Source organism: Loxodonta africana, chromosome 14, assembly GCF_030014295.1.
Source record: "Loxodonta africana isolate mLoxAfr1 chromosome 14, mLoxAfr1.hap2, whole genome shotgun sequence".
Taxonomy (NCBI): Eukaryota; Metazoa; Chordata; class Mammalia; order Proboscidea; family Elephantidae; genus Loxodonta; species Loxodonta africana.
Window position 1 is genome coordinate 73201191 of NC_087355.1, and position 25253 is coordinate 73226443.

Genomic DNA, 25253 nt, shown 5'->3' on the forward strand with positions numbered 1-25253 from the left:
TGGCCATTGTCTTGACTTGTTAGAAACAATATAGGACATTTACTGTTTATAGATTTCAACGAAGGAAACTCTCAGTGAGCTGGATTGACGCAATAGCTGCAACAGCGGACTCAGACACACAAACCATCCTCAAGATGGCACGGGATGGGGCGGCGCTTCATTCTGTTACACACAAGGTCTCCAGGAGTTGGCGCTGACTCAGCGGCAACTAACATTAACAATCGTTTTTTTCTACCCAGTACCCCTAAGGTGTCCTTTGGGGAACTCTCCGCACATTGCATGTAGTCTTGGTGGGCCACAGGTATAGGCATATAGCCTACGCTGGGCCAAGCTTAGAACCCATCCCTGGTGCAGAGGGGGGCATCTGACAATGGCAGTCAGAGCCTTCCACTGGGCTTGCTGTGCTGATGTTCAGAGAGAGAAGTTCTCTCTCCAGGGTTGCTAAGCTCAGGGTCTGAGGATTTGGGGCTGCTGGTGGGCATCCTAATGGCCACGAGGAGAAGGGCCTGACTGCAGATTGCAGCCAGGCAGAGCTGAGAGGGGGAGAGCGAGGCCCTCAGGGCATTGCTGAGCCCCTGGATCTCTCTGCCCCAATGTCTGAATTTCCTAGTTACGTGGTCCTGTGGATTCCTTTTTCTCCTCAGCTTGTGTGAGTGGCATTTTTCATAGTGGTTATCACTAACTGAAATTATCTTGTATATTTGTTTAAAGTCTATTTTCTGTTTCCCTTTACTAGACTGTAACCTCTCCTTGCCTTATCCTTCACTCCAATGCCAGTGGCTACTACAGTGTCTGACATACAGTGGGTACTCAAATATCCCCCACATATTTAATGAAGGAACAATTCCTGTTGCCAAAGGAAACTGAAATATCAGCTTTTCCATCCCACTGGATCTCTGAATAATGCCAGAAAAATGTAGCTAAGTTCTTGCTCTTTGGATTCTTCTCTTTGACTAGATTTGGATTATACTGGGTTTGGATCATGCTAGTTTTGGATTCCCTGGGTGACACAAACAGATAAGTGCTTGACCACTAACTGAAAGGTTGATAGTTCAAGTCTACCCAGAGGTGCCTTGGAAGAAAGGCCTGGTGGTCTGCTTCCAAAAGATCCCAGCCATTGAAAACCTTATGAGGCCACTGTGAATCGGAGTTGGCTTGATGGCATCTGCTTTGGTTTTTTCTTTTAGTTTTGAATTATACTATTTTTTTTTTCAAACAGTTTTCTTTTGCAGCCTCTTGAGCCTTAACTTCAAACCCTACTCCTCCGTCCTTTGGCCTGAAAAATATATGACAAGTGACTTATGCAAATGGCAGAGATCCCCATGAGTTGACTTAATTAGCTTCACTCCTACATTCTTGGTGGGCACCTCACTCCAGCTTCCTGTCACAAATAAATACGGAAGGGACCTTGTACTGTGCTTGGTTTTGAGAGTAGTGGTTCAGGCAATCTCTCTCCCCTTCCCTAAGCTGACCACACAGCCTAACACCAGAGAATGAACCATCTCTTCTACCCTCTCAATCCAAAGAAAATGTGGGTTTGGCCTTGAGCTGTGGTAGGCATCTCTTGGGGCCAGGCTTTTAATAATATCCAATTGTTATCAAGGGAGCAGTCATAGCAGAATCTCACTTAGCGTCAATAGGCAGTCATTCCCGAGGTTGCCATGGTGACTTGGAGCTTGAGAGCCCTTTCTGGAAAGAACATTGGAAAGAAGTTGAGGAGCAAAACGTTAGTGCCGTCATACCGTTCTGGCATGTGCTGTTTCTACAGCCGTGCGCAATGAGTCCCTTCCCACTCAAGACCCACAGGTACAGAGCTGTATGTGACCTCCTTGGGGTCCAGATGAAGAAGGGACCAAGTCTCTGCATTCAGAATACTGGGAAAATCAGTTTTGGGCTCTTGGTCCCCATTATAGTCCTGCTTTTGCTGGTGGATTGCTATATGACCTTGGGAAGTCACTTAACCTTCTGGGCTTTGGTTGCTTTGTCTACGAAAGAGTTATTTTGAGGCTCAAACAGAATAAGAATGTTGCATATTCTGAAGATTTTTAAATAGCTAACACTTACTGCATGCCTAATATGTGCCAGATAGTCTCCTAAGCCCTTTATATGCATTAACTCCTTTAAGCCTCAAAACAACCATGTAAGGTAGATGCTACTGTTATCCTCCCACCACTCATCTATTTGTCATGCTGTGGTGGCCTGCGTGTCACTATGATGCTGGAAGCTATACCAGTGATGTTTCAGATACCAGGAGGGCCACCCATGGTGGACAGGTTTCAGAAGAGCTTCCAGATTAAGACTAGGAAGGAAGGTCTGGCAATTTATTTACAAAAATTAGACCAGGAAAACCCCTGGGATCACAGCAGAATATTGTCCAATATAGTGCTACAATCATGAAGATGGCACAGGCCCTGGCAGTGTTTCACAGTTGTGTTGGGTATAGAGTTGCTATGAGTCAGAGCTGACTCAACAGCAACTAACAACAACAACAACATCATTATTATCCTCATGGTACAATGAGGAAACCAAGGCACCAAATCCGTCGCCGTTGAGTCGATTCTGACTCATAGCGACCCTATAGGAGAGAGTAGAACTACCCCATAGGGTTTCGAAGGCTGTAAATCTTTTTGGAAGCAGACTGCCACATCTTTCTGCTGAGGAACAGCTGTTGGGCTCGAACTGCCAACCTTTCGGTTAACAGCCGATTGCTTAACCACGGTGCCACCAGAACTTCTCCCAACCAAGGCACAGTGAGGTAAAATAACTTGCCCAAAGCCGTATAGCTTGTGAGTGGCAGAGGTAGGCTTTGAACTCAGGCAACCCAGCTTCAGGAACTGTCTGCTCATCCACCTTACCCAGTTCCCATTCAGCCCCACATTCTGTAATCAAATTCCAGTCACTAGAGACGTGTCTGCTGTTGTGAGGCAGGAGCTGAGCATTGCCCTTCACCACAACCTGGGAGAAATTCCTGACCTTGTAGTTACTGCAGAGAGCCTTTATCAATGAATTTAAAACTTTCGCAAGTATAAGGTTCATTCCAAGCAGATACCCAGACTCTTCCCTGGGAAATTCTGATTCGGCAAGCACTTGGTCAGGTTTCAGTGGCAGATAACTGAAATCACTCTTGCTACATGAAGCAGAAAGGGATTTGCTACAAAGCCACAGAGGTGGGAAGCAGGCATTTGGAGAGAGTGTGGGTCATTGGGTGAAACAGTGAGAAATGCACTCGCCTCCACTCCTGGGTCCCAGCCCTGTGGGTTCTGGCAGCACTGTCACAGGTTCAGGGGATGAATCTTGTAGGACAGAGCTTCAGCATCACCAGGTGGTGTCTCCCATCAAGGGGTGTACCCGAGCCTTCAGTAGACCATCCTGCGGTCCATCAGATTAGCTTCTCCTGGGTTATGGGGAACATGGTAAAGCCAGACAATCCTGGGGACACCTGCACACGGACTTCCTTCCTTTACTGTGGATGAATTTATGATCAGAAGCAACGGTGGTGTCAGATATTGACAGTGAGTAAGGAAAGCGTTCAGTTGCTACATTGCGGGTAGAAGTGTGGCAATCAGGAAAAGCAAGTCCGTATGCAGGATGTGTGCATTTTAGGGAGGGGGACAGTCACTGCCCTTCCATGATGGACTGTAAATTCGTAAAAGGCAGAAACTATGTCTTCATAATTTTGTATCTCTAAGACCAAGAGAAACTGTCTATCAGAGAATAGGTTGGTTAAAGGGAAGGGAGATAGAGTAAGAGGGAAAGGATAGAGAGATTCACTGGGAATCTTGACATGGGGCCTGAGGAGGACTTGCCTTGGCGGGCCATGCTTAGATTTTCAAAGGCAGAAGGCCTGGAGGAGGCACAAAGGTGAGCAGAAAAGTTGGAGGAGAACTAGACAAGTTGATTTCCTTGAAATTATGTGTGAGGAAAGGTATGCCTGGGGAAATAGTCCTTTCCAGTGCCTGTATCCCGAGAGTTTTAAAATATATTTAAAAAAATTTACTTTTGTTGTTGTTGAAAATGTACACAGCAGAACATACACCAGTTCAACAATTTCTACATGTACAATGTAATTTCCTTGATTATATTGTTCAAGTGGGGCCACCATTCTCACCCGCCTTTCCTGAACTGGTCCTCCACCATGACATAAACTCACTGCCCCCTAAGCTTGCTCTCTGACCTTCTGGTTGCTGTTGTCCATTGGATCCCAAATAGATAGTTAAAAGAGGAGAATTCTCAAGGCAGGCAACGTTTGGATGAATGCATTCTCCTGTCTTGGTACACAAGGGGGAGCATTTAGCACAGGAAAGGATCTCTGCTGCGAGTGAGCATTCTTGCCCTTTGCAGGGAAAAGCACGTGTTTTCTCTCTATGTTATTTTGGTAAATGATTTGGAAGCAAGTTTCAGACATCGTGAGATATACTTCAGCAGGATTTCCAAAGAACAAAGACATTCCTCTACATAATTACAACATCATGATCATGCCCAAGAAATTTAACATTGATGCAACAATATTATTTAATATCCAGTACTCCAAAAAAAAAAAAAATTTTTTTTTTTTTTACTCCAGTCTCTCTATATGCAAATATTCCCCCAAAGTCCTCTATTGCTATTCCTTTCAGTCCAGAAGCAATTCTGTATTCTCTTGGTGTTATTAGATCATGGTCATTTTTCTGGACTCTTTTGCTGCAAAATATTAATTTCTAATGGCTATTTAATATTCCATGAAGTGGATTTGGAATGATTTACTGATTTTTCTAATTTACTAATTAATTTCTCTTTGGTTGTTATTGTTTATTCCTGTTACAAGTGTAATGTAGTTTCTTATTTTGAGGCACCAATTCAAAAGATAATCAGATTCCAAAGTCGGTGTGAGACTGACCGTCATAAATAAGAGTTCACCAAATGTCATGGATTAGGTCCTTGGGAAAGACTCTGAGATGGAGATTTCACGTGCAGCAGGTTTATGGGATCAACATTTGTGGGAGAATAAAGGAAGCAGGATTGGTTAGAGGGAAGAGTTGAACTTCAGTGCAGTCATTACAGAGACCTCAGCTGATCCCACAGGGAGCTCTGGAGCTGGGATGGTCTGCAGAGTTTCTATTGAGGCAAGGAGGCTGGGTTTTTATACGCCTACACAGACCAGTCATTGCATGCGGGTTGCTCCTGGGAAGGGGAGGTGACCTCGGGAGAGGTAGCTCTTTTCAGTTTAGGGCAATTTTTGGAAAGAGACTTAGCTGAGAGCTGTCAGTCAGCAACACACTTCGCAGCTGTGGAAATGTGTCTCAGTCCTGAAGGGGAGCTCTGTGCAGCGTACCGCAGCATCCGCTACACCAGGGGAATATTCGTGAACCTGTTGCCTAAGTCTTGGATCCCCTCAGCCCAAAGAAATACACAAAAGGGTTAGAGCATGGCAAGGGGAAGATGGTGAGAGAGGCCAATGGAGAGAGATGTTGCCATATTGTGACCCCTCTCTCACTCCCCAAAGGGAGGGCTGGGAGTGCCACATCTTTTACCTCAAGGGTATGAGAGAGGATTTCATGAGACCATGCAGAGAACTTGAAATATGTTTTCTAGAGTTGGGGGCCTGGTCAGAGAACTGATTAAAGTGGCCTGTGGCAGCAGAACACTCCCAGGCTTTGGGGGCACAGGATGAGAGAGTCATTCCTGTGGCTCAAGTGTAGGCCCCATGGAGAGAGAGAACCAGGCCAGAGCCATTTTTCTAACCTTTTATTTTAAAATAATTTACCACTCCTAAGAAGTTGCAAAAATAAAAGCGAGAGTTCCTGTGTGCTCCTCATCCAGCTTTCCCCAGCAGTAACACCTTACATAACCATAGTACGTTCTCAAAACCTGGAAATCTGGCAGTAATGTTGGTGTTGATACTATTAACTAAACTACGAATCTTATTTGGGTTTTCAGTTTTTACGTGCATATGTTTGTGTGTGTTATTATGAAATTTTACCACATGTATGTTGTTGTTAGGTGTTGCTGAGTTGGTTCCGACTCAGCAACCCTATGTACAACAGAAGAAAACACTGCCTGGTCCTGCGCCATCCTCACAATCTTTGCTGTTTGAGCCCATTGTTGCAGCCACTGTGTCCATCCACCTCGCTGAGGGTCTTCCTCTTTTCCACTGACCCTGTACTCTGCCAGGCATGATGCCCTTCTCCAGGGACTGGTCCCTTCTGACAACATGTTCAAAGTACGTGAAACGAAGTCTCACCATCCTTGCTTCTAAGAAGAATTCTGGCTGTACTTCTTCTAAAACAGATTTTTTTGTTCTTCTGGCAGTCCATGTTATATTCAATATCCTTCACCAACACCATAATTCAAAGGCATCAATTCTTCTTTGGTCTTCCTTTTTCATTGTTCAGCTTTCACATGCATATGAGGTGATTGAAAGTACCGTTTCTTGGGTCAGGCACACCTTAGTCCTCAATGTGGCATCTTTGCTTTTTAACACTTTAAAGAGATCTTTTGCAGCAAATTTACCCAATGCAATATGTTTGATTTCTTGACTGCTGCTTCCATGGGCATTGGTTGTGGATCCAAGTAAAATGAAATCCTTGAGAATATCAATATTTTCTCTGTTTATCATGATATTGCTTTTATTGGTCTGGTTGTGTGGATTTTTGGTTTCTTTATGTATAGATTTGTGTAATCACCACCACAATCAGGGTGCATAATTTTTCCATCACCACAAAGAAACCCCCTTATGCTATATACCTTTGTAGTCAGCCATGAACACCAACCCTAACCCTGGCAACCACTGATCCATTCTCCCTCACTATAATTTTGTCAGTTCAAGAGTGTTTTATAAATGGAGTCGTATAATATGTAATCTTCTGAGATTGGTTTTTTTCACTCAGCATAATAGCTTTGAGTTCCATCCAAGTTACTCCTTTTATCAATAGTTTGTTCTTTTTTATAGCTTGTTGTTGGGTTTCATTGAGTGCATTTTGACTCATTATGACCCCATGTGACAGAGTAGAACTGCCCCATAGGGTTTTTGAGGCTGTAATCTTTACAGGAGCCGATTGCCAGGTCTTTCTCCTGTGGAGCTGCTGGGTGGGTTTGAACATCCAACCTTTTAGTTAGCAGCTGAATGCTTGACAGTTGCGCTACCAGGGCTCCTTTTTATAGCTTAGTAGTATTCTATTGTATATCCATACGGAGTTTTCTATCCATTCCAGGCTGGAGTCATTTTCAGTCCTGCCCAAGAGGACCCTTTGAGAGGATGAGAGGAACCCCAACAGTGAGGTCTGAATGGAGTGGATTGCCAGAGAGCCAGGGACTGAGGGAGTAAGTGGCAGCTGGAATAGAATGCTTCACTCTTGTCCCAAGAATTACTCTGGCGAGGTCCCCAGAGATGGGAACCTCCAAAGATCCCACGGAAGTGCCAAGTGAGCAGCAGCTTTATATAGCTGCAAAGCCCAGTGAGCAGGAAGCCAGCTTAGAGCACTACCAGTCACAGGCCAATTAAAGTATTTCCAGATGTAACCACTTACCTCTTCTTCTTCCTTTGTCCATTTTGACATGGTATCCAAAACAGCAGCTAGTGGGTGGGGGGAGGAAATATGAGGGAATGGTGGAAAAACAGCTTGGGAGTCCCCTGTTCCCCCCGCCCCCCCGGAACTGCTGGCTCTAGCTGAGAAATCCTTGGAATGAAAACCAAATTTCTGGTTAATATTCATATAGACTGACACACTGAATCACTCTACTGAGACTGTGTTTATGACTTGATGTGACCATCAGACTGTTATTGCCTGAAAGTGACCAGTACAGTCAGTGGCCTGTAATAGTTTTCATTCAGAGTCAAGGGCAAACTCCTCTCCTCTCTCGTACCCCTAAACCCATTGCTGTTGAGTCAATTCCAACTCGTAGTGACCCTATAGGACAGAGTAGAACTGCCCCACAGGGCTTCCCAGGAGCACCTGGGCTTTGCAGCTATTTGTTGGAACTGCTGACCTTGTGGTTAGCAGCTGAGCTCTTAACCACTTCACCACCAGGGCCCCCGCTACCTCTATTCCCCCCCAAAACAACAGCAACAACCTTGAAAGAATAAATTTAAAGGGATGATGGAAGAAAATAATGTTGTGTTTTGCTGTGCCAACACAGCAGTTACTTGGAAATTTGGAAATAAACAAACATCTGTATATAAGTCTTTTTTTTTAGTAGTATAATTTTCTTAGAGCAAATTCCTGGGAATGGGATTAATGAGTCAAAGGGCATGGACTTTTTATGGTTCTCAAAACACAGTGGAAATTTACATTCCCACCAGATAGTGCTTGGAAGTTTTATTATATATTGAACGGTGCAGAATTGTGTCGTAGGCTTTTTTGTTAATTGAATGGGGTTTAAGTGCTATTTGGAATAATTTCTAAAGTGCTTTTATGATTTTGTAACTTTTGCATTAGGTGCTTTGTCAACGTCTTTAAACTTGCCATTAGTATCTCAAATAGAGAATATTGCTGAGGATCGGATTTGATAAATTAATTACTGGCCATTCATACCCAGTTTCCCTCTGGTAGTGTCTGGCTTTACCAGGTTGATCAGGGAGTGCTCTGGAGCAGTGAGAAGCAGACCAAAATTCTGTATAGTTCTTGGTCAAGAAATAAGAGATGAGATGAAGGCCAAAGGAGCAGTGAATATAGAGACAAGTTCAGAAGCTGTGAGTGAGAGGTAAACAAATGAACCAGGGGCCAGGCGCACAGAGATGGTGATGAGGTCAGGGATTCTAGGATGGGTCCCAAACAAGGGAGTGGGGTGGGAAATAAGCTTTTAATGGGCTCTAAACTCTTGGAGGATGATCTTTGTGCAGTTTGAAGCCACAGGATTAGGCTGGAAGATTCATTCTGTAGGATAGCACTGGGCACTCTCTGTGTTTTTTATATACACCGTGGAACTACCAGTTGCTGTTAAGCTGATTTCATCTCATGGTGACTCCATGTGCTTCAGAGTAGAACTGCTCCATGGGGTTTTCAATGGCTGTGACCTTTTAGAAGTAGATTGCCAGGCTGTTCCTCTGAGGCACCTTTGGTTGGAGTCAAACCACCAACCTTTCAGTTAGTAGCCAAATACTTAACCGTTTGCATCACACAGGAACTCCTCACCATGGGACTAGAGATCCCATAATCAAGAATAAATCCCATAATTTATTTTTACCATGGCCCCCTAAGTCCCTCTGTGTCCACTGCTCTTTGTTAAGGGCTAATACCTGATGAGATGGACCCATTTTGTAGCCTGGAGAATGGAAGGGATGAGGCCTTAAAGGCTGAGGATTCGGTGCAGATGTCTGAAGGACTCCATGTTCCGTTGGAAGCTGCCCTCTGAGGGGCTGACTCTTTCTTAGGGTCTTCACAGATGCACTCCGCTTTCTAATTGAAACCAAAGATTCTGTCTTTTCAATAACCTAAGTGTTCCACTCAAGAGATACAAAAAAATAGAATGAAAAGACATCCTGCTTTTGTAAGCCACACAAACAGAGGGAGACGTTCAATAGCACCCTTATACAATCTGAACGATGACGATTAAGTTAAGGAGCTTAGCAGTTATGTGGCTAGGTGTTTTACTTCTTCCTAACGGATTGTGTGGAAACCCTGGTGGTTTAGTTGTTAAGAGCTATGGCTGCTACCCAGAAGGTTGGCAGTTTGAATCCACCAGGTGCTCCTTGGAAACCCTATGGGGCAGTTCTACTCTGACCTGTAGGGTTGCTATGAGTCAAAATTGACTTGACGGCAACGGGTTTGGTTTGGTTTTTGGTAATGGATTGTGCATGCATGAATGAATTGGAATCTCTTTTGTATTGACCGTTCACTCAACACTTTCGTAAGCTCTGCATGATGAAGGGTTTTCATATCATCCCAAAACAACAACAAAACCAGACTCGTTGCCATTTAGTCAATTCCAACTCATAGTGACCCTATAGGACAGAGTAGAACTGCCCCACAGTTCCAAGGCTGTTAATCTTTACAGAAGCAGACTGCTGAATCTTTCTCCTGAAGAGTGGCTGGTGGATTCAAACCACTGAGCTCTCGGTTAGCAGCCGAGTGCTTTAACCATTGTACCACAAGGGCTCCTACCTGTATTTTGGAGTGATAACTGAATAAGTTAATAGTCAATTTAAGCATAAATAATTTACTTACAACAATATATATTACATACTAGGTTTTATATATCAAATTTATATTAAAAAACCTAGTACCCACTCCAACCCACTGTATGTATGTATACAGTGGGTTGGAGTGGGTACTAGGTTTTTTATATAAATTTGATATATAACTCTCTATATGAAAACCTAGTGAAGGATTCCATGGGGAAAATATTAAATGAGGCAGGAAGCATCAAAAGCAGATGGGAGGAATACACAGAGTCATTATACCAAAAAGAATTAGTCGATATTTAACCATTTCAAGAGGTGGCATATGATTAGGAACCGATGGTACCAAAGGAAGAAGTCCAAGCTGCTCTGACGGCATTGGCGAAAAACAAAGCTCCAGGAATTGATGGAATATCAATTGAGATGTTTCAACAAACAGATGCAGTGCTGGAGGTGCTCACTCGTCTATGCTAAGAAATATGGAAGACAGCTTCCTGGCCAACTGATTGGAAGAGATCCAGATTTATGCCTATTCCCAAGAAAGGTGATGCAACCGAATGTGGAAATTATAGAACAATATCATTAATATCACACGCAAGCAAAATTTTGCTGAAGATCATTCAAAAACGGCTGCAGCAGTATATTGACGAGGAACTGCCAGAAATTCAGGCCGGTTTCAGAAGAGGATGTGGAACCAGGGATATCATTGCTGATGTCAGATGGATCCTGGCTGAAAGCAGAGAATACCAGAAGGATGTTTACCTGTGTTTTATTCATTATGCAAAGGCATTTGACTGTGTGGATCATTTCAAATTATAGATAACACTGCGAAGAATGGGAATTCCAGAACACTTAACTGCTCATAAGGAACCTTTACATAGATCAAGAGGCAGTTGTTTGGACAGAACAAGGGGTTACTGATAGGTTTAAAGTCAGGAAAGGTGTGCGTCAGGGTTGTATTCTTTCACCATACCTATTTAATCTGTATGCTGAACAAATAATATGAGAAGCTGGACTATATGAAGAAGAACGAGCCATCAAGATTCGAGGAAGACTCATTAACAACCTGCTTTATGCAGATGACGCAACCTTGCCTGCTGAAAGTGAAGAGGACTTGAAGCACTTACTAATGAAGATCAAAGACCACAGCCTTCAGTATGGATTACACCTCAACATAAAGAAAAGTCCTCACAACTGGACCAATGAGCAACATCATGATAAACAGAGAAAAGATTGAAGTTGTCAAGGATTTCATTTTACTTGGATCCACAATCAACAGCCATGGAAGCAGCAGTCAAGAAATCAAAAGACGCATTGCATTGGGCAAATCTGCTGCAGAAGACCTCTTGAAAGTGTTGAAGAGCAAAGATGTCACCCTGAAGACTAAGGTGTGCCTGACCCAAGCCATGGTAGTTTCAATTGCCTCATATGCATGTGAAAGCTGGACAATGAGTAAGGAAGACTGAAGAAGAGTTGACACCTTTGAATTGTGGTGTTGGCGAAGAATATTGAATATACAGTAGACTGCCAAAAGAACGAACAAATCTGTCTTGGAAGAAGTACAACCAGAATGCTCCTTAGAAGCAAGGATGGCGAGACTGTGTCCTACATACTTTGGACATGTTGTCAGGAGGGATCAGTCCCTGGAGAAGGACATCATGCTTGACAGAGTACAGGGTCAGCGGAAAAGAAGAAGACCCTCAACGAGGTGGATTGACACAGTGGCTGCAACAATGAGCTCAAACATAACAACGATTGTAAGGATGGCGCAGGACCGGGCAGTGTTTCATTCTGTTGTGCATAGGGTCGCTATGAGTCAGAACCAACTCGACGGCACCTAACAACAACATATGAAAACCAAACCAAACCCATTGGAGTCTATTCTAACTCATAGCAACCCTATAGGACAGGGTAGAGCTGCTCGGTAGGGTTCCCAAGGAGCGGCTGGTGGATTCGAACTGCTGACCTTTTAGTTAGCAGCCGAGCTCTTAACCACTGTGCCACCAGATCTCCAATGATATGAAGAGGTAGGTATATATAAAATTTATATTAAAAACCCAGTATGTAACATTCATTTTTAAAAAAAAAAAAATTTTTTTTTATAACATTCATTGTTGAACGTAAATTATTTATGCTTAAATTGACTATTACCCTGTTTATAGTTGTCACCCCATCGTAAAGGTACTATCATTTAAAAAAAATAATAAACTTCTTACTTTGGAATATTTTGGATTTACAAAAAAGTTGCGTAATACAGAGAGTTCCCACATACCTCCCCCAGTTTCAGTTTCCCCTGATGCTAACATCTTACGTTACCGTGGTACACTTGTCAAAACCAAGAAACCAACGTTGGTACGTTCCTCTTAACTATATTTTTTTATTTGCATTTTACTGGTTTTTCCTTTTTGTGTTTCAGGATACAATCCAGGATCTCACAATGCATTTATTTGTCATATTACCTTAATCTCGTGTGGTCTGTGACAGTTTTTCATGAGCATTACAGTTTTGAGGAGAATTGGGCATGTGTTTTGTAGAATGTTGGGTCTAACAATTTTTAATACATTATTTTGCGGTCTTCCTGGAGTTCAAAGTTAAAGTACTTGTCCAATTATTATTAAAGGTACTTTTCTGGATTGGGAGTCACCGGGTAGCACAAGGGGTTAAGCGCCTGGCTACTAACTGAAAGGTTGATGGTTCAAATCTACCCAGAGGTACCTTGGAAGAAAGTCCTGGCAATCTACTTCTGAAAGATCACAGCTATTGAAAACCCTATGGAGTGCAGTTCTATTCTGAAACACACAGGGTTGTCATGAGTTGGAACTGACTCGATGATAACTGTTTTATTTTATTTTTTTGATTGGATGGACCCTAATGGATTATTGCATCTTATAAACAAATTGGTTATTGCAGTTAAGAACCCAGTGCCCCGAAGAGACAACTCCAGCCAAGGGTCGCTCTGACAGAGTTAAAGGCACTCTTGATTTAACTCTTGGTTTCATTTTAAGCCTTGACCAGGTTTATATCTGTTTGGTTTTACAGCATGGCTCCTGTGTCAGTCAGGGTCTTGAAAGTGAATCTAAGACACGCTCCACTGGATTTTGAAGAGGATTTAATGAAGGAGCTATTCACCTAGGTGAGCCTGGGTTGGAGGAAACCAGTGGGGATGTTAAAGCTCCTGAGAACTGGCAACAGAGGGAAGCTGTTACCACCCCAAAGGCTGAAGGAACATAGGGAGAAAATGGTGTCATGGAGCTCAGAGAGAGTTGGAGCTGTGGAGTTGGGTAGGGAGGGATGCCCGAAACGAGCTGTTGGAAGAGAAGAAAGAAGATATTGCCAGACCACAGAGGTGGAGAGAGCAAGGGAAGAAACATCCAGACTTCCCTTCTCCTGCCCTCCAATTCCCAGCTGTTTTCACCCACTGGCCAAACCCAACCAGAAGTCAAGGGCAAGGGAGCCTGGGTAGTGCAGTTCTTAGGGGTTTTTATGGATTGAATTGTGTCCCCCAATAATGTGCGTCAACTTGGGGAGGCCATGATTCCCAGTATTGTGTGGTTGTTCTCCATTTTGTTATCTGTTATAATTATCCTGTGTTGTAAATCTGACCTCTATGATGTTAATGAGGCAGGATTACAGGCAGATATGTTAATAAGGCAGGACACAATCTACAGAATTACGTTGTGTCTTGAGTCAGTCTCTTTTGAGAGATAAGAGAGAAGGGAACAGAGAGGAGAGGGACCTCCTACCACCAAGCAAGAAGAGCGGACTGGAGTGTGCCCTTTGGACCTGGGGCCCCTGTGCTAAGAAGCTCCTAGACCAGGGGAAGATTGATGACAAGGGCCTTGCCCCAGAGTTGACAGAGAGAGAAAGCTTTCCCCTGGAGCTTGTGCCCTAAATTTGGACTTCTAGTCACCTAAACTGTGAGACAGAAAATTTCTGTTTGTTGAAGTCATCCACTTGTGGTATTTCTCTTACAGTAGCAATAGGTAGCTAAGACAGGGGTCAACCCATGGGCCACCGAGGAGGGTGGGGGATGGAGGAGGGTGTGTGTGCAAATGGAGAATTAAACTAGCACAGCCTCTTAAAAGTGTGCCTATGTTGACTGTATCCGTTTATTTCATAATGCAGGCTTTCCAAGGCCAGGGACACTGCCTTTTAAACTTAGCCTTATTAAGAAATCCATCATGCCTACAGAAAGTTTTTTAGATGGTGACATAGAAGGATCAATTTAAATCCATGTTTACTGCTTTGTGGTGCTATTATTTGATGGCGGTCTCATCTCACCCCCACCTCCAAGTAGATAGTAGAGGTTGTTTTCCCAGATTTTAGAGTTCCTGGTAGCTGGGCAGTGACTCAGGGTAGTTGTAGGTGAGGAAAAAGGCAAGGAGCCTGCCAACTAGCACAAAAAGTTTCCAAAGCTAAGTAATGTGTTATCAATCCTGACCTCTCCTTCCTCCCCTTTACAAAAGCAGAGTTGGTGAGATAGCTATTTTTTAAACATAATATTTAATTGTGTTTTTGGCAAAAGTTTATACAACAAATTAGGTTCCCATTTAACGATTTCTGTACATATTGTTCCTGGAGCCCTGGTGATGCAGTGGTTAAAGAACTTGACTGCTAACTGAAAGGTCAGCAGTTCAAATCCACCAGCTGCTCCTTGGAAACCCTATTGGGCAGTTGTACTCTGTCCTGTAGGGTTGCTGTGAGTCAGAATCGATCGGATGGCAATGGGTTTGGTTTTTTTGTTTTGTGTTTATACATATTGTTTAGTGACATTGATTGCATTTTTCACAATGTCTCAATATTTTCATTATTTCCATTCTGGTTATTCTGTTTCCATTAGTCCAGCTTGCCTGTGCCCCTTACCTTCTCATCTTTGCTTTAGGGTAACTGTTGATCATTTGGTCTCTCAGAAATGATTTTTTTTTTTAAAGGAGTACAATACTCAGCGATATTGTTTATTTATGAGCCAATCTGTTATTTAGCTGAAAGGTGACCTCCAGGATTAGTCTTAGTTCAAAGTTTAAAGGATATCTCAGGGCAATAGTCTTAGGGGTTTCTCTAGTCTTCACCAGTCCAGTAAGTCTGATCTTTTTTAAAGAATTAAAATTTTGTTCTACATTCTTCTCTCATTCTATCCTTCTATTGTGTCCTTGGTCAGAATTGTTGGTAGTGGTAGCTGGGCACCATGTAGTTCTTCTGGTCTCAGGATAGATGAAGCTGTGGTATCTCCATCTCCTTGAGAGTTAGTTTGCTTTTTTTTGTAAAATGGGGAAAATAAAATTGTGTCTAGTAATTTTTCCTTTGTAATTTGTAAGTATCTTGGAGAGAGAACTTTGAGACTATACAAATGTCTTATTTCTCATACTTTGGCCCACTAAATTTAGCATCTATAAATGGTTCTTATTACTGTGGTGTTTGCCTATTGGTGATTTTCTAGTCCTTTAATTCCTTCTACATTCATTAATTGGAATTCTTCAGTAAGGAAGAGTTGTCCCTTCTCTCCCATTTATTTATTTATATTAGTATGGACTCATGAATATTGAGTCCATACAACATGCCCCCTTGGTTTTGAATGCCTTCTTAGTGCTGCTGTAACACAAATACCACAGGTAAGTGGCTTTAAAGAACAGAAATTTATTTTCTCATAGTTATAGAAGCTAAAAGTTCAAACAAGGGTCTCAGCCATGTTGCTGCCTTCCTAGTTGGTAGCCCTCAGCATCCCTTGGCTTTCAGACAGTCCTCACATGGCATCTGTCTTTCCTGTGTGTGTTCATATCTATTCTGATCTTGTTATAACTCAGAAGTGATTAGGTTTAGAATCCACTCTACACTGATATGACCTCAACTGATTGATTGATTACATTAGATTGCATTATGGAACGTGATTACGTTACATTTACTACATTACATTATGGAGGTCATCTGCTGTACCTAAGGTCAACTGATTTAATTGAATATTAACTACTCCATGACAAACAACTGGGAACCATAGCCTACCCAGGTTGACACATAAAATTAACCATCATAAGTACTTTTTATTTTTTAGTACTATCAGATGTTTTAGGCTCATCTTGTATGTTTTCTGCTCCAACTGTGAAATCAACCTTTTCTCCAAAAAGCATCAGTTCCTTTTATTTGAGAACGGATTTAGAGACCAAGATCTTGGCACTGGGTGTGTTCATTGCTGCTGGAGTGGCATTGCTTCTAGACCTTCTCAGTGGACGTAGCTAAGGAATATACATATGTATACTAAAACATGCATATGCACTCACCTATATTTATTTCTGTCTACATAAATATTAAAAACCATAGTGAATACATTTATTCTAAGATAAATGCATGAGTATAAGGCGTACTTCTATTTATATCCCAATGATAAAGAGAAGAGGTCCATTGCAATATTGCAGAGTCCATATTTGTTTACATTCAGTTTTTATGTTGTGATTCAGATAGCTGAGGTTGTCAGAAAAGAGATCTAGCCTCATGTAACTCTGGAACCAGAAAAAAGAAAAAGTTGTTAGGTGCTGTCAAGTTGGTTTCGACTCATAGCGACCCCATGTGACAGAGTAGAACTGCCCCAAAGGGTTTTCAAGGCTATAACCTTTACCAGAGCAGATCACCAGGTCTTTTTCCCACAGAGCTGCTGGGTGGGTTTGAACTCACTGACCTTTAGGCAGGCGAGTGCGTAACCATTGTGCCACCAGAAAAAAAAATAGATGTCTCCAATCCACGTTTTGTAGACTGGTATTCCACAGAGCATGTCTACTGGGAGGTGTTTACGGGCTTACCATGATGAAAGGTTTCTGTGGCCCCATAAGTTTGGGAAGTGTGGCATACTAAATGTTCCACACTTACATAACAGTGCCTGAAGATTGTTAAAGGAGTTTTTAAAAACATATTTTCTGGAGAAATTATGTTCAAAAGAAAATATTTATCAGGCAATTTTACACAGCCAAAAGTTATGAGGAGAAGAAAAAGAAAACTGTCAGATCCACGTTCGTTTTCTGTTGCACAAATTTATTTGGGGCTTAATGTTGGTCTGTGTGATTACCTGAGAAAGCTGCCATAATTATGTCTTCAAGTGGCTTCTAAAAACTGGGGGTAGGGGGGTAGGGTGGGGGTGGGGGGTAGGGTGGGGGGTAGGGTGGGGGTGGTGGAATTACACGAGCTTTATCAAGGGGCAAATATACTCTTGAGAAAAATGGTGTTCCGTATTCCTGCCGTTGAAATACGGCTTCACAGGACTTGCGGAAAAGCTAATGACGAAGACCCCCCGCACCCCCCCAAAAAAATCCTGTTTCAAAGTAGTCATTTTGTGGACTAAGGTAGAAACCTACAATCTATCATCCACCACCGCATTTCATATTTAAAACTTCTATTTTTAACCTGATGGTGGGATTCATGGTTAATGCTTATGAGGTCGGTGTCTAGACAGTGGAGAAAAACAGGAAATGAGTTACATTGTCATAGCTTAGGAGAATTTAACCTTTTGTCTTCTAGCTCCAAGTTGTGCCTGCTTAAAAAAACCTCCTTTCTCTCCTGAGAATTTCAGGACATTTAAGGAACTGTAATAATCCAAGGCCTCTTCAGGGAGCAGAGATAGCTATTTCGGTGGAAAAGGAAATGAGAACATGGGTTTACTGTGCTTGGACCCTGAAACGAACATAGTCGTTTGGAGGAATATGTTTGCCCTTCTCTTCTGAATTGCAAGTATCTGCTTGCAGCTGTCTCTGCATGCTCCCAAAGGACAGGAACTCGGCCTGGGTAATTCATTCTCTTCCGGCTGGACACATTTTTTGATGCTGTGAGATATGAAATGGCCACAGAAGAGCAGGTTAAAAAGAGGTTGTTGTTGTGTGTCCTCGAGTCTCTTCTGACTCATAGAGATCCTATAGGACAGAGTAGAACTGCCCCATAGGGTTTCCTAGGCTGTAATTTTTATAGGTAGTACAATGATTAAGTGCTTGACTGCTGATGGAAAGGTCAGAGGTTTGAACACACCAGCTGCTCTTTGGGAGAAAGACCTGGTGATCAGCTCCTGTAAACCTTAAAAAAAAACCTTACAGCCTAGAAAACCCTATGGGGTAGTTCTACTCTGTCACATAGGGTTGCTATGAGTTGAAAATCAACTCAATGACACCCAGCAACAAAAACTACAAAAGGGAAGACATAAGAAAAAACAAAAAAGTGAAATTATTACAAACTGTGATAAGTGCCAGAAAAGAAATAATCAGAGGGCTGAGACATAAAACAATGGAGTTGGAACAGGGTGAGAGGAATCCGTATCTATTCTGCATGGAGTAGTATAGGAAGACTTCTCTGAGGCAAGTGAGGAGAAAGAGCCAGCCATGTAAAGAGCTGGGAGTGGGGTGGCGGGAAGATCTTTATAGGAAGCGGGAACATGTACAAAGGGTCTGAGGTGGGAGACAAGTAGACAAGTTTAAGAACATGAAAGAAGAGGAGTGTGGCTGGAGCCTAAGGGGGAAGGTGGGATGAGACAAGACTAGAAAGAAAGGCAGTACCAGGTCATGTAGGGCCTAACTGGTGCATGATAAGAAATTGGGTTTTATTCTAAGTGTAATGGGAACTCACCAAAGGGTTCTAAATAGGTGACTGACATGATCAGTTCTGTTGCCATGTGGAGAATGGACTAGACAGGACAAGAGTGACTATTCAAAGGCTGTTGCCATTGCCTGTACAAAAGAAGATGGTGGCTAAGACCAAAGTAGTGGCTATGGAAAGTAAGAAGTGGACAGATTTGAGAACTGACAAGACTTGATGAAGGACTGGAAGTGAGAGAAAAAGGGAGAAATTAAGGATGACGCCTAGATTTCAATTTTGGTAAATATAACATCATGGATATTATAGTAATAAATAAATATATGTAATATTATTACTATGTTGGTGAGTTTTTGTTAGGTTATGCTCTAGTAACAAATAACCCCCAATTCTCTATGGCTTACACAGTAAAGGTTTATTTTCCTTTTGTGCTGTATGTCAACTGTGGGTCCACTGTGGCTTCTTTAATCAGGGTCCAGGGTAAGAAGCATACCCTTCTGGGAATGCCAGTCTTGTGGCAGGAAGAGAGGAGCTGCAGTGGAACCATGCAATGACTTTTAAAACATCTGCTTGAAGTGGCACGTTCACTTCTGCCTATATTACATTGGCACCAAGTAAGTGACACTCCCAAGCTGATGTCAGTGGGTAAGGTAGGCTTATCCTCTTATATGGAGGAAGTATAAGTCATTTGGAATAATACAATACACCCCAATTTCAAATTGTTATGGGATTCATCACCAGGACATGGCTTATTAAGTTAGAAGTAGCACTATGTTTAAAAGATTCCTATGTGCCTTACCTAAGGATAGAAACATGATATACAGAATTTGGGAGTATATAAATGAATCTTTTACGGATTTTCTTGAATAAAGGAAAATAAACAATTTTTGATTTTTTAAAAATTTATTTTTGAATATGTTTTCCATTTAGTAGTGATATGATTCGATATACGTTCTAGAAAGAACTCTTGAGCAGTAAAGTGAATGCATTGAAGGGGTTTAGCCTGGAGATAGAGAGCCAGGCTAAGCACCTCTTTCAAACTTGTAAGCAAGGGATGCTGAGAGTTCTAGTCAAGACAGAGGCAGTGGCAAGAGGAAGAAGGGGTTGATCATGGAGAAGTTTAAGAGTAGAATTGTTGGGATACATGTGTCTCAATCATGTGTATGTTATCACTGTGTTCCATTGAATCTAAGATACGACAGATTGTAAGATACAACCTGAATTCACATATATTAAAGATGAAAAAATGTTCATCTTAAAATTGATGAAATACTGTATAATTGAAAGCTGGAACTGCCAACTCCCATGGGAACCCTGGGCATGAGCTTGCAATTATTATTGTGTAAAAGAGAATCCTGACACTCAGTGCAGATTTAGGGTTCTCAAGTTGAACTCATGCTGTTCTTGATTAAAGAACGTATCTTGAGGGATTTGTGTGGTTGGGAACTCTACAGGCACTCTCAGTTTAACAAACTGCTAGCCAGATACAGGGGTGGATTACCCAGTAAACCAGATAAGTATGGGCTTATTTGTGCTTGTCCAGGCAGGCTCAGATGACTTGACATTTGCCTCTGAAAATGGAGGGTGCCGAGAGACCAAAGAGGCAAGCAACTCTCTTCTCTCTTGTGGCAGCAGAGGAATATATTAAGGAGACTTAGATATGAAGCAGTGGTTGCTAGTAGCTGAAGGACCAGTGCAGATCTCCACACCCTCTGATGGGAGGGCAGAGGTTTTATAGTGGTGGTGGACAATAGTGGCTCTATGCCAGGGGCTTACATAAGAATTTAAACTATAGTGAACTAGTGGACCACATGGGGGTGCCCATGTTCGGCCTTGCAAAGCCTATTTACCCTTCAGTCTACCCCAAGGCTGGCTCTTACAATCCGGCATGCTCCCCCTCTTGTGCTGTAGTATGATAGACCCCATTCCCTCCTTGCTGGGAACAGATATAGAAGTGGGGTTGGCCCAGTACTGCATGGTGCTTGTGCATGTGTGGGAGAGAAGGTTACTCTGTGCCCAGAATAGGGGGAAGTCTTCTCTGATAAGGAGAAGGAACTGGGAAAGAGAAGGTGACTCAGTTCCCAGCCTCCTTATCAAAGAATGTTCTGGGCCCAAGACCTTTACTTGGGAAGCCTGGATGGGCAGCGTACGGGCAGACTATTCCCCCAACATGCTTATTTACTGATCTGTAGTGACTGATTTCACATGGGTTTCACCACAGCTGTGGTAATACATCCCTGTCAGGGATTGTAAATTTGAGAAGAGGCTTTGATTCTTTAGGAAGAAGCTGTGGTTTTGGGAGAGAGACAGGTGCCAGCCATATCTAGAAGCAGAATCTTTGCCATGGTGAAAAAATGTGGAATTGTTCACTACAGATGATCTGGTAAGCAAAGTAAGCACCATACACACCTTGCCTATTGGATAATCCGCCTCTGTCCAGATGCGATGATGTCATTTACAAGGCCATGGTCACACTAAATAAACAGATTCTGTTTATTTAGTAAAAATGGATGTTTTGAATGGCAGTGCCGGGGACCTGGTCCGCTACTTCGTTTTCCAGGGGCTTCTGGAGGGAGCTTGGATTCCACAGGCAGATGGAGCTGTTAGCCATGTTTTCCCTCCCCAGCGACAGGCTGGCTGTAAGCCCATAATTACAGGGTGCTGGCATCCCGTGTTTTGGAGCTGGAATGGTTATATAAACACCAAGGGCAAGCGTAGGCTGCCCAGGTCCCACTTGGAGGACCCAGAATTCCCACTTGGAGGGCATGGCAACCAAATCAAACCAGGTATCAGGCTGAGGGGGCCAGGCTCCAGACTGCTTTCTGCAGAAGAGATTGAAGGGTTCCAAGGTTGAAGTTCCAACATGCCAGGGTGGGCATCTATCCATCACACCTGCCAGCGAGCTCATGTCTGTATGCCCAGGACCCCATGATGAATTTATGTCTTTTCTGATTTGAAATTGGATTGAAATTCATGTGAATGTTTTTAAAAAGTTCAGAGCCAGACCTTTTGGTTGCAAGTTATTTTAGGACTGCATTTTATCAGTTGCTGTTTCGGAAAAAATAGTTTCGCCTTTGCGTTCCCAGAAGTGCCCAGCAAAACTGGCCACTCTTAACCTCTATGTGGCACTGAGAGCAGGGGCTCTGGATTCGGACAGCCTGAGTTTGAATCTCAGTTCCCCTGTGTGTCCCTGGGCAAGTTGCTTATCTTTCCTGTGCTTCAGTTTCCACCTCTGTAAAATGGGATGAAAAATAGTACCTCCTTGGTAGAATTGCTGAGATAATTAAATTAGTTAATGTGTGTCACGTGCTTAGAACAGTGCCTAACCGTTCAATATGAAAATATGAATAACACAACACCGAACACCTGCAGATGTCTGTAGCATCAATACTGCCACTGTGGTTGATTTAAAGTGACCGACATGACGTCACTGACTGTGGATTTGGAAAGAGATGCACACCATCAGCTCATGGATCATAAGCCAGCTCTAGCACACCACGGAGTAGGATTTCAGGCCAGTCATTGAGTTTTTCTGAGCCTCCTTCAAGTTTCAATGTTAGAAGAGTGGAGCTAATACTAGTATCTACCTTACAAGGTTGCTATGAGAGTTCAAAAGAATAATGCATTTGAAAGGACTTGGCCAAGAGGATTCAGTTATTGTTGCTGTTGCATAATCTGGGCTTTCTTATTCCTTACTACCTGGGAGTTTATAAAATTTAAAGGATTTTTACCCACGAAAACTTCTATTAACTGGTGGAGGGTATGTATGTGTGTGGGGAGTGTAGGATGTCAGGAGGTAGGAAGAGGGAAGGGTGTTTTGTGTTCTGGTAAAGAAGAAAAATAAGAAATAAAACAACAATACAAGATTACATAATTTTATCTGAACTAATATATGATTAGGTGCCATGGTATCACAGTGGTTAAGGGCTCGGCTGCTAACCAGAATGTTGGCAATTCAAATCTGCCAGCCATTCCTTTGAAACCCTATGGGGCAGTTCTACGCTGTCCTATACGGTCCCTATGAGTTGGAATCGACTGGATGGCAATGGGTTTTCTTTTTTTTGGGTAATGTATGACCAAGGAGCCCTAGTGGTAGAGTGGTTAAGTGCTTTGCTGCTAACTGAAAGATCAGTGGTTTGAATCCATCAGCCACTCCATGGGAGAAATATGTGGCAGCCTCCTTCCATAAAGATTACAGCCTAGGAAACCCCATGGGGCAGTTCTGCTCCGTCTTGTAGGGCTGCTATTAGTTGGAATCAACTCAGTGGCAATGGGTTTGGTTTAATGGGTTTTTAACGTATGACTTCCTAAAATCACTGGAGGATATTTGAGCTAAAAGAGACCCAGAAACTAGCTCATCCAATACATCTTCGCGTTACTAACGGGGAAACCGAGGCAGAGTGTTGAAGTGGCTTCCCCCAGGTTCAGCTCAGCAGTGACAGAGCCCTGAGTAGAAGCCAGCTCTGCAGACTGGCTACGCAGGGCTCATTCTGCGAGCCTGCCCTTCTCAGCAAAGATCTTTTTTGGCTTTAGCAAGGACTTTCCCCCAAAGAGTGATTGGAGAAAGAGGGACACTGGTCAGGGACAGTGATTTGACTTAATCATCAGAAGAGCTATTTAAACCACTGGTCTCCAAAATAAGGTGCACTGAGGTGCTGGAAGAAAAAATAAATAAATAAAATTTCCATTAGTTTATTTTAATCTTAAAAAGTAAGACCCAAAGCAATTATCAATGAGGTTCTTGTCAAAAATAATATTCCAATGAAGGAACTTTAATGAAAGGATTATTTGAAGAAGTGTGAATGGGCTCCTGGGTGGTACAAGTGGCTTGTGCTTGGTTACTAACCTAAAGGTTGGTGATTTGAATCCACCCTGCAGTGCCATGGAAGAAGGGCCTGGTGATCTGCTTCCTAATTGACTTGAATGCAGTGGATTTGGTTTTTGCATTGGGCAGGCTTAAGGGAACACGAAGGATGCTGAGGTTCCCAGAGGTGAGCAACAGTGAGAATTAACTCCCTTAGGCATGGAGAGGACGAGTCCCTGTGTGGTGCAAATGGTTAAGCACTTGACTACTAGCTGAAAGGTTGGTGGTTCAAACCCATCCAAAGGCACCTCGGAAGATAGGCCTGGTGATCCGCTTCCAAAAGTTCACTGCGTTGAAATCCTCTGGAGCAGTTTTCTTCTCTGCCCACGTGGGGTCTCCATGAGTTGGAATCAACTTGATGGCACCTAACAACAATAAGACATGGAGGGGAACTCAGTGATATCTGGAGCCCTGAAGAAAGCTGGCCTGGAGGAGGGACATAGCCTCTTCCAGAGACAAAGGGCCAAAGCCAGGAAAGAGTATGGAAAAAATAGCCTGAACTCTCCCTCCCTCTGCTGTCCTGTCTCCTGCCAGCACTCCCATTGGCCAAACCCAGTCAGAAGCCAACTGGCAAGGGAGTCTGGGGGATGCAGTCCTTTGAGGTCAGTCCCCCAACCCCACACCTGGGAGGGGGCACAGAGCTGGGCTGAGAAGTGGGGAATAGATTTTTGGGGACAAACCAAGAAGGACCAGCACAAAAAGTTTACAAATATTTAATATCTGGATGGACAATGGTCTTCGCAGTCCACCTGATGTATATGAGGTGTCATGAGGCACCTTGACCTCAGTGCAAGTGGGGGCCAGTGGCACCTTCAGCTGGTCATTTGTTTTAGTGTATTGTGACGAATTGCAACTTGTGTGTGCCTGGCCAAATGGACGCACGGATTGTATAATCTGGTTTTAGTTAAACTAATCTCATGAAATGAACGAGGGCTTTGAAAAGATTCTTGCGAGGAAACAGCAGACTGAAGATACTACTATTGTGGGCACAAAGGAACAAGAAAATGTCAGCACTGCATTATCGGCTGCCTTAGCAGGTTGAAGAAATGATAAGCTAATGAAATCCAACAAAAAATTGGCCAAAATTTCAAAATAAGCATGACTATTTAAAAAAAATTTTTTTTATTTGAAATATGAATTTATACTCATTATTGCTAATGATGACTCTCCTCCTAAAAGTACATTATGCTTTGAAATGTTGATGTTGTTGAAAGGTGCCATTGAGTTGGTTCCAACTCATAGCAACCGTAGGCACAACAGAACGGAACAGTGCCAGGTCCTGCTCCATCCTCACAGTCGTTGCTGTGTTTGAGCCCATTCTTGCAACCATGGTGTCAATCCATTTTGTTGAGGGTCTTCCTCTTTTTTGCTGTCCCTCTGCTATATCAAGCATGATGTCCTTCTCCAGGGACTGTCAGTTCTGATAACATCCCCAAAGTATGTAAGACGAAGTCTTACCATCCTTGTTTATAAGGAGATATTAGTTAATGATAATAGTATCTGCATATATTTCATAGATAAATGAATAAATACACTTATATTGGTTTTATGCTTGAAAAATGTTTACTAATGGGATGGTTGGAGACCACTCATTTTTAAACAATAAGTGGAGGCCAGGATGATTTGGGGAGCAATGATGGTTCAGTGGTAGAATTCTCACCTTCCATGCAGGAGACCCGGGTTCGATTCCCAGCCAATGTACCTCATGTGCAGCCACCGCCTGTCTGTCAGTGG

At 42.8% G+C, this 25253-nt stretch overlaps 1 protein-coding gene across 1 annotated transcript in view; it reads left to right on the forward strand.

Annotated features, from left to right (window-relative positions):
* The window catches only part of NTAQ1 (N-terminal glutamine amidase 1), a 40701-nt gene extending 24624 nt beyond the window's left edge, over positions 1-16077 (forward strand). The window contains exon 6 of the mRNA XM_023545973.2: positions 13136-16077. Coding sequence (XP_023401741.1) covers positions 13136-13164 — 29 coding nt within the window. The 3' untranslated portion in view covers positions 13165-16077. The remainder of the gene's footprint in view (positions 1-13135) is intronic.
* The last annotated feature ends 9176 nt before the right edge of the window (positions 16078-25253 follow it).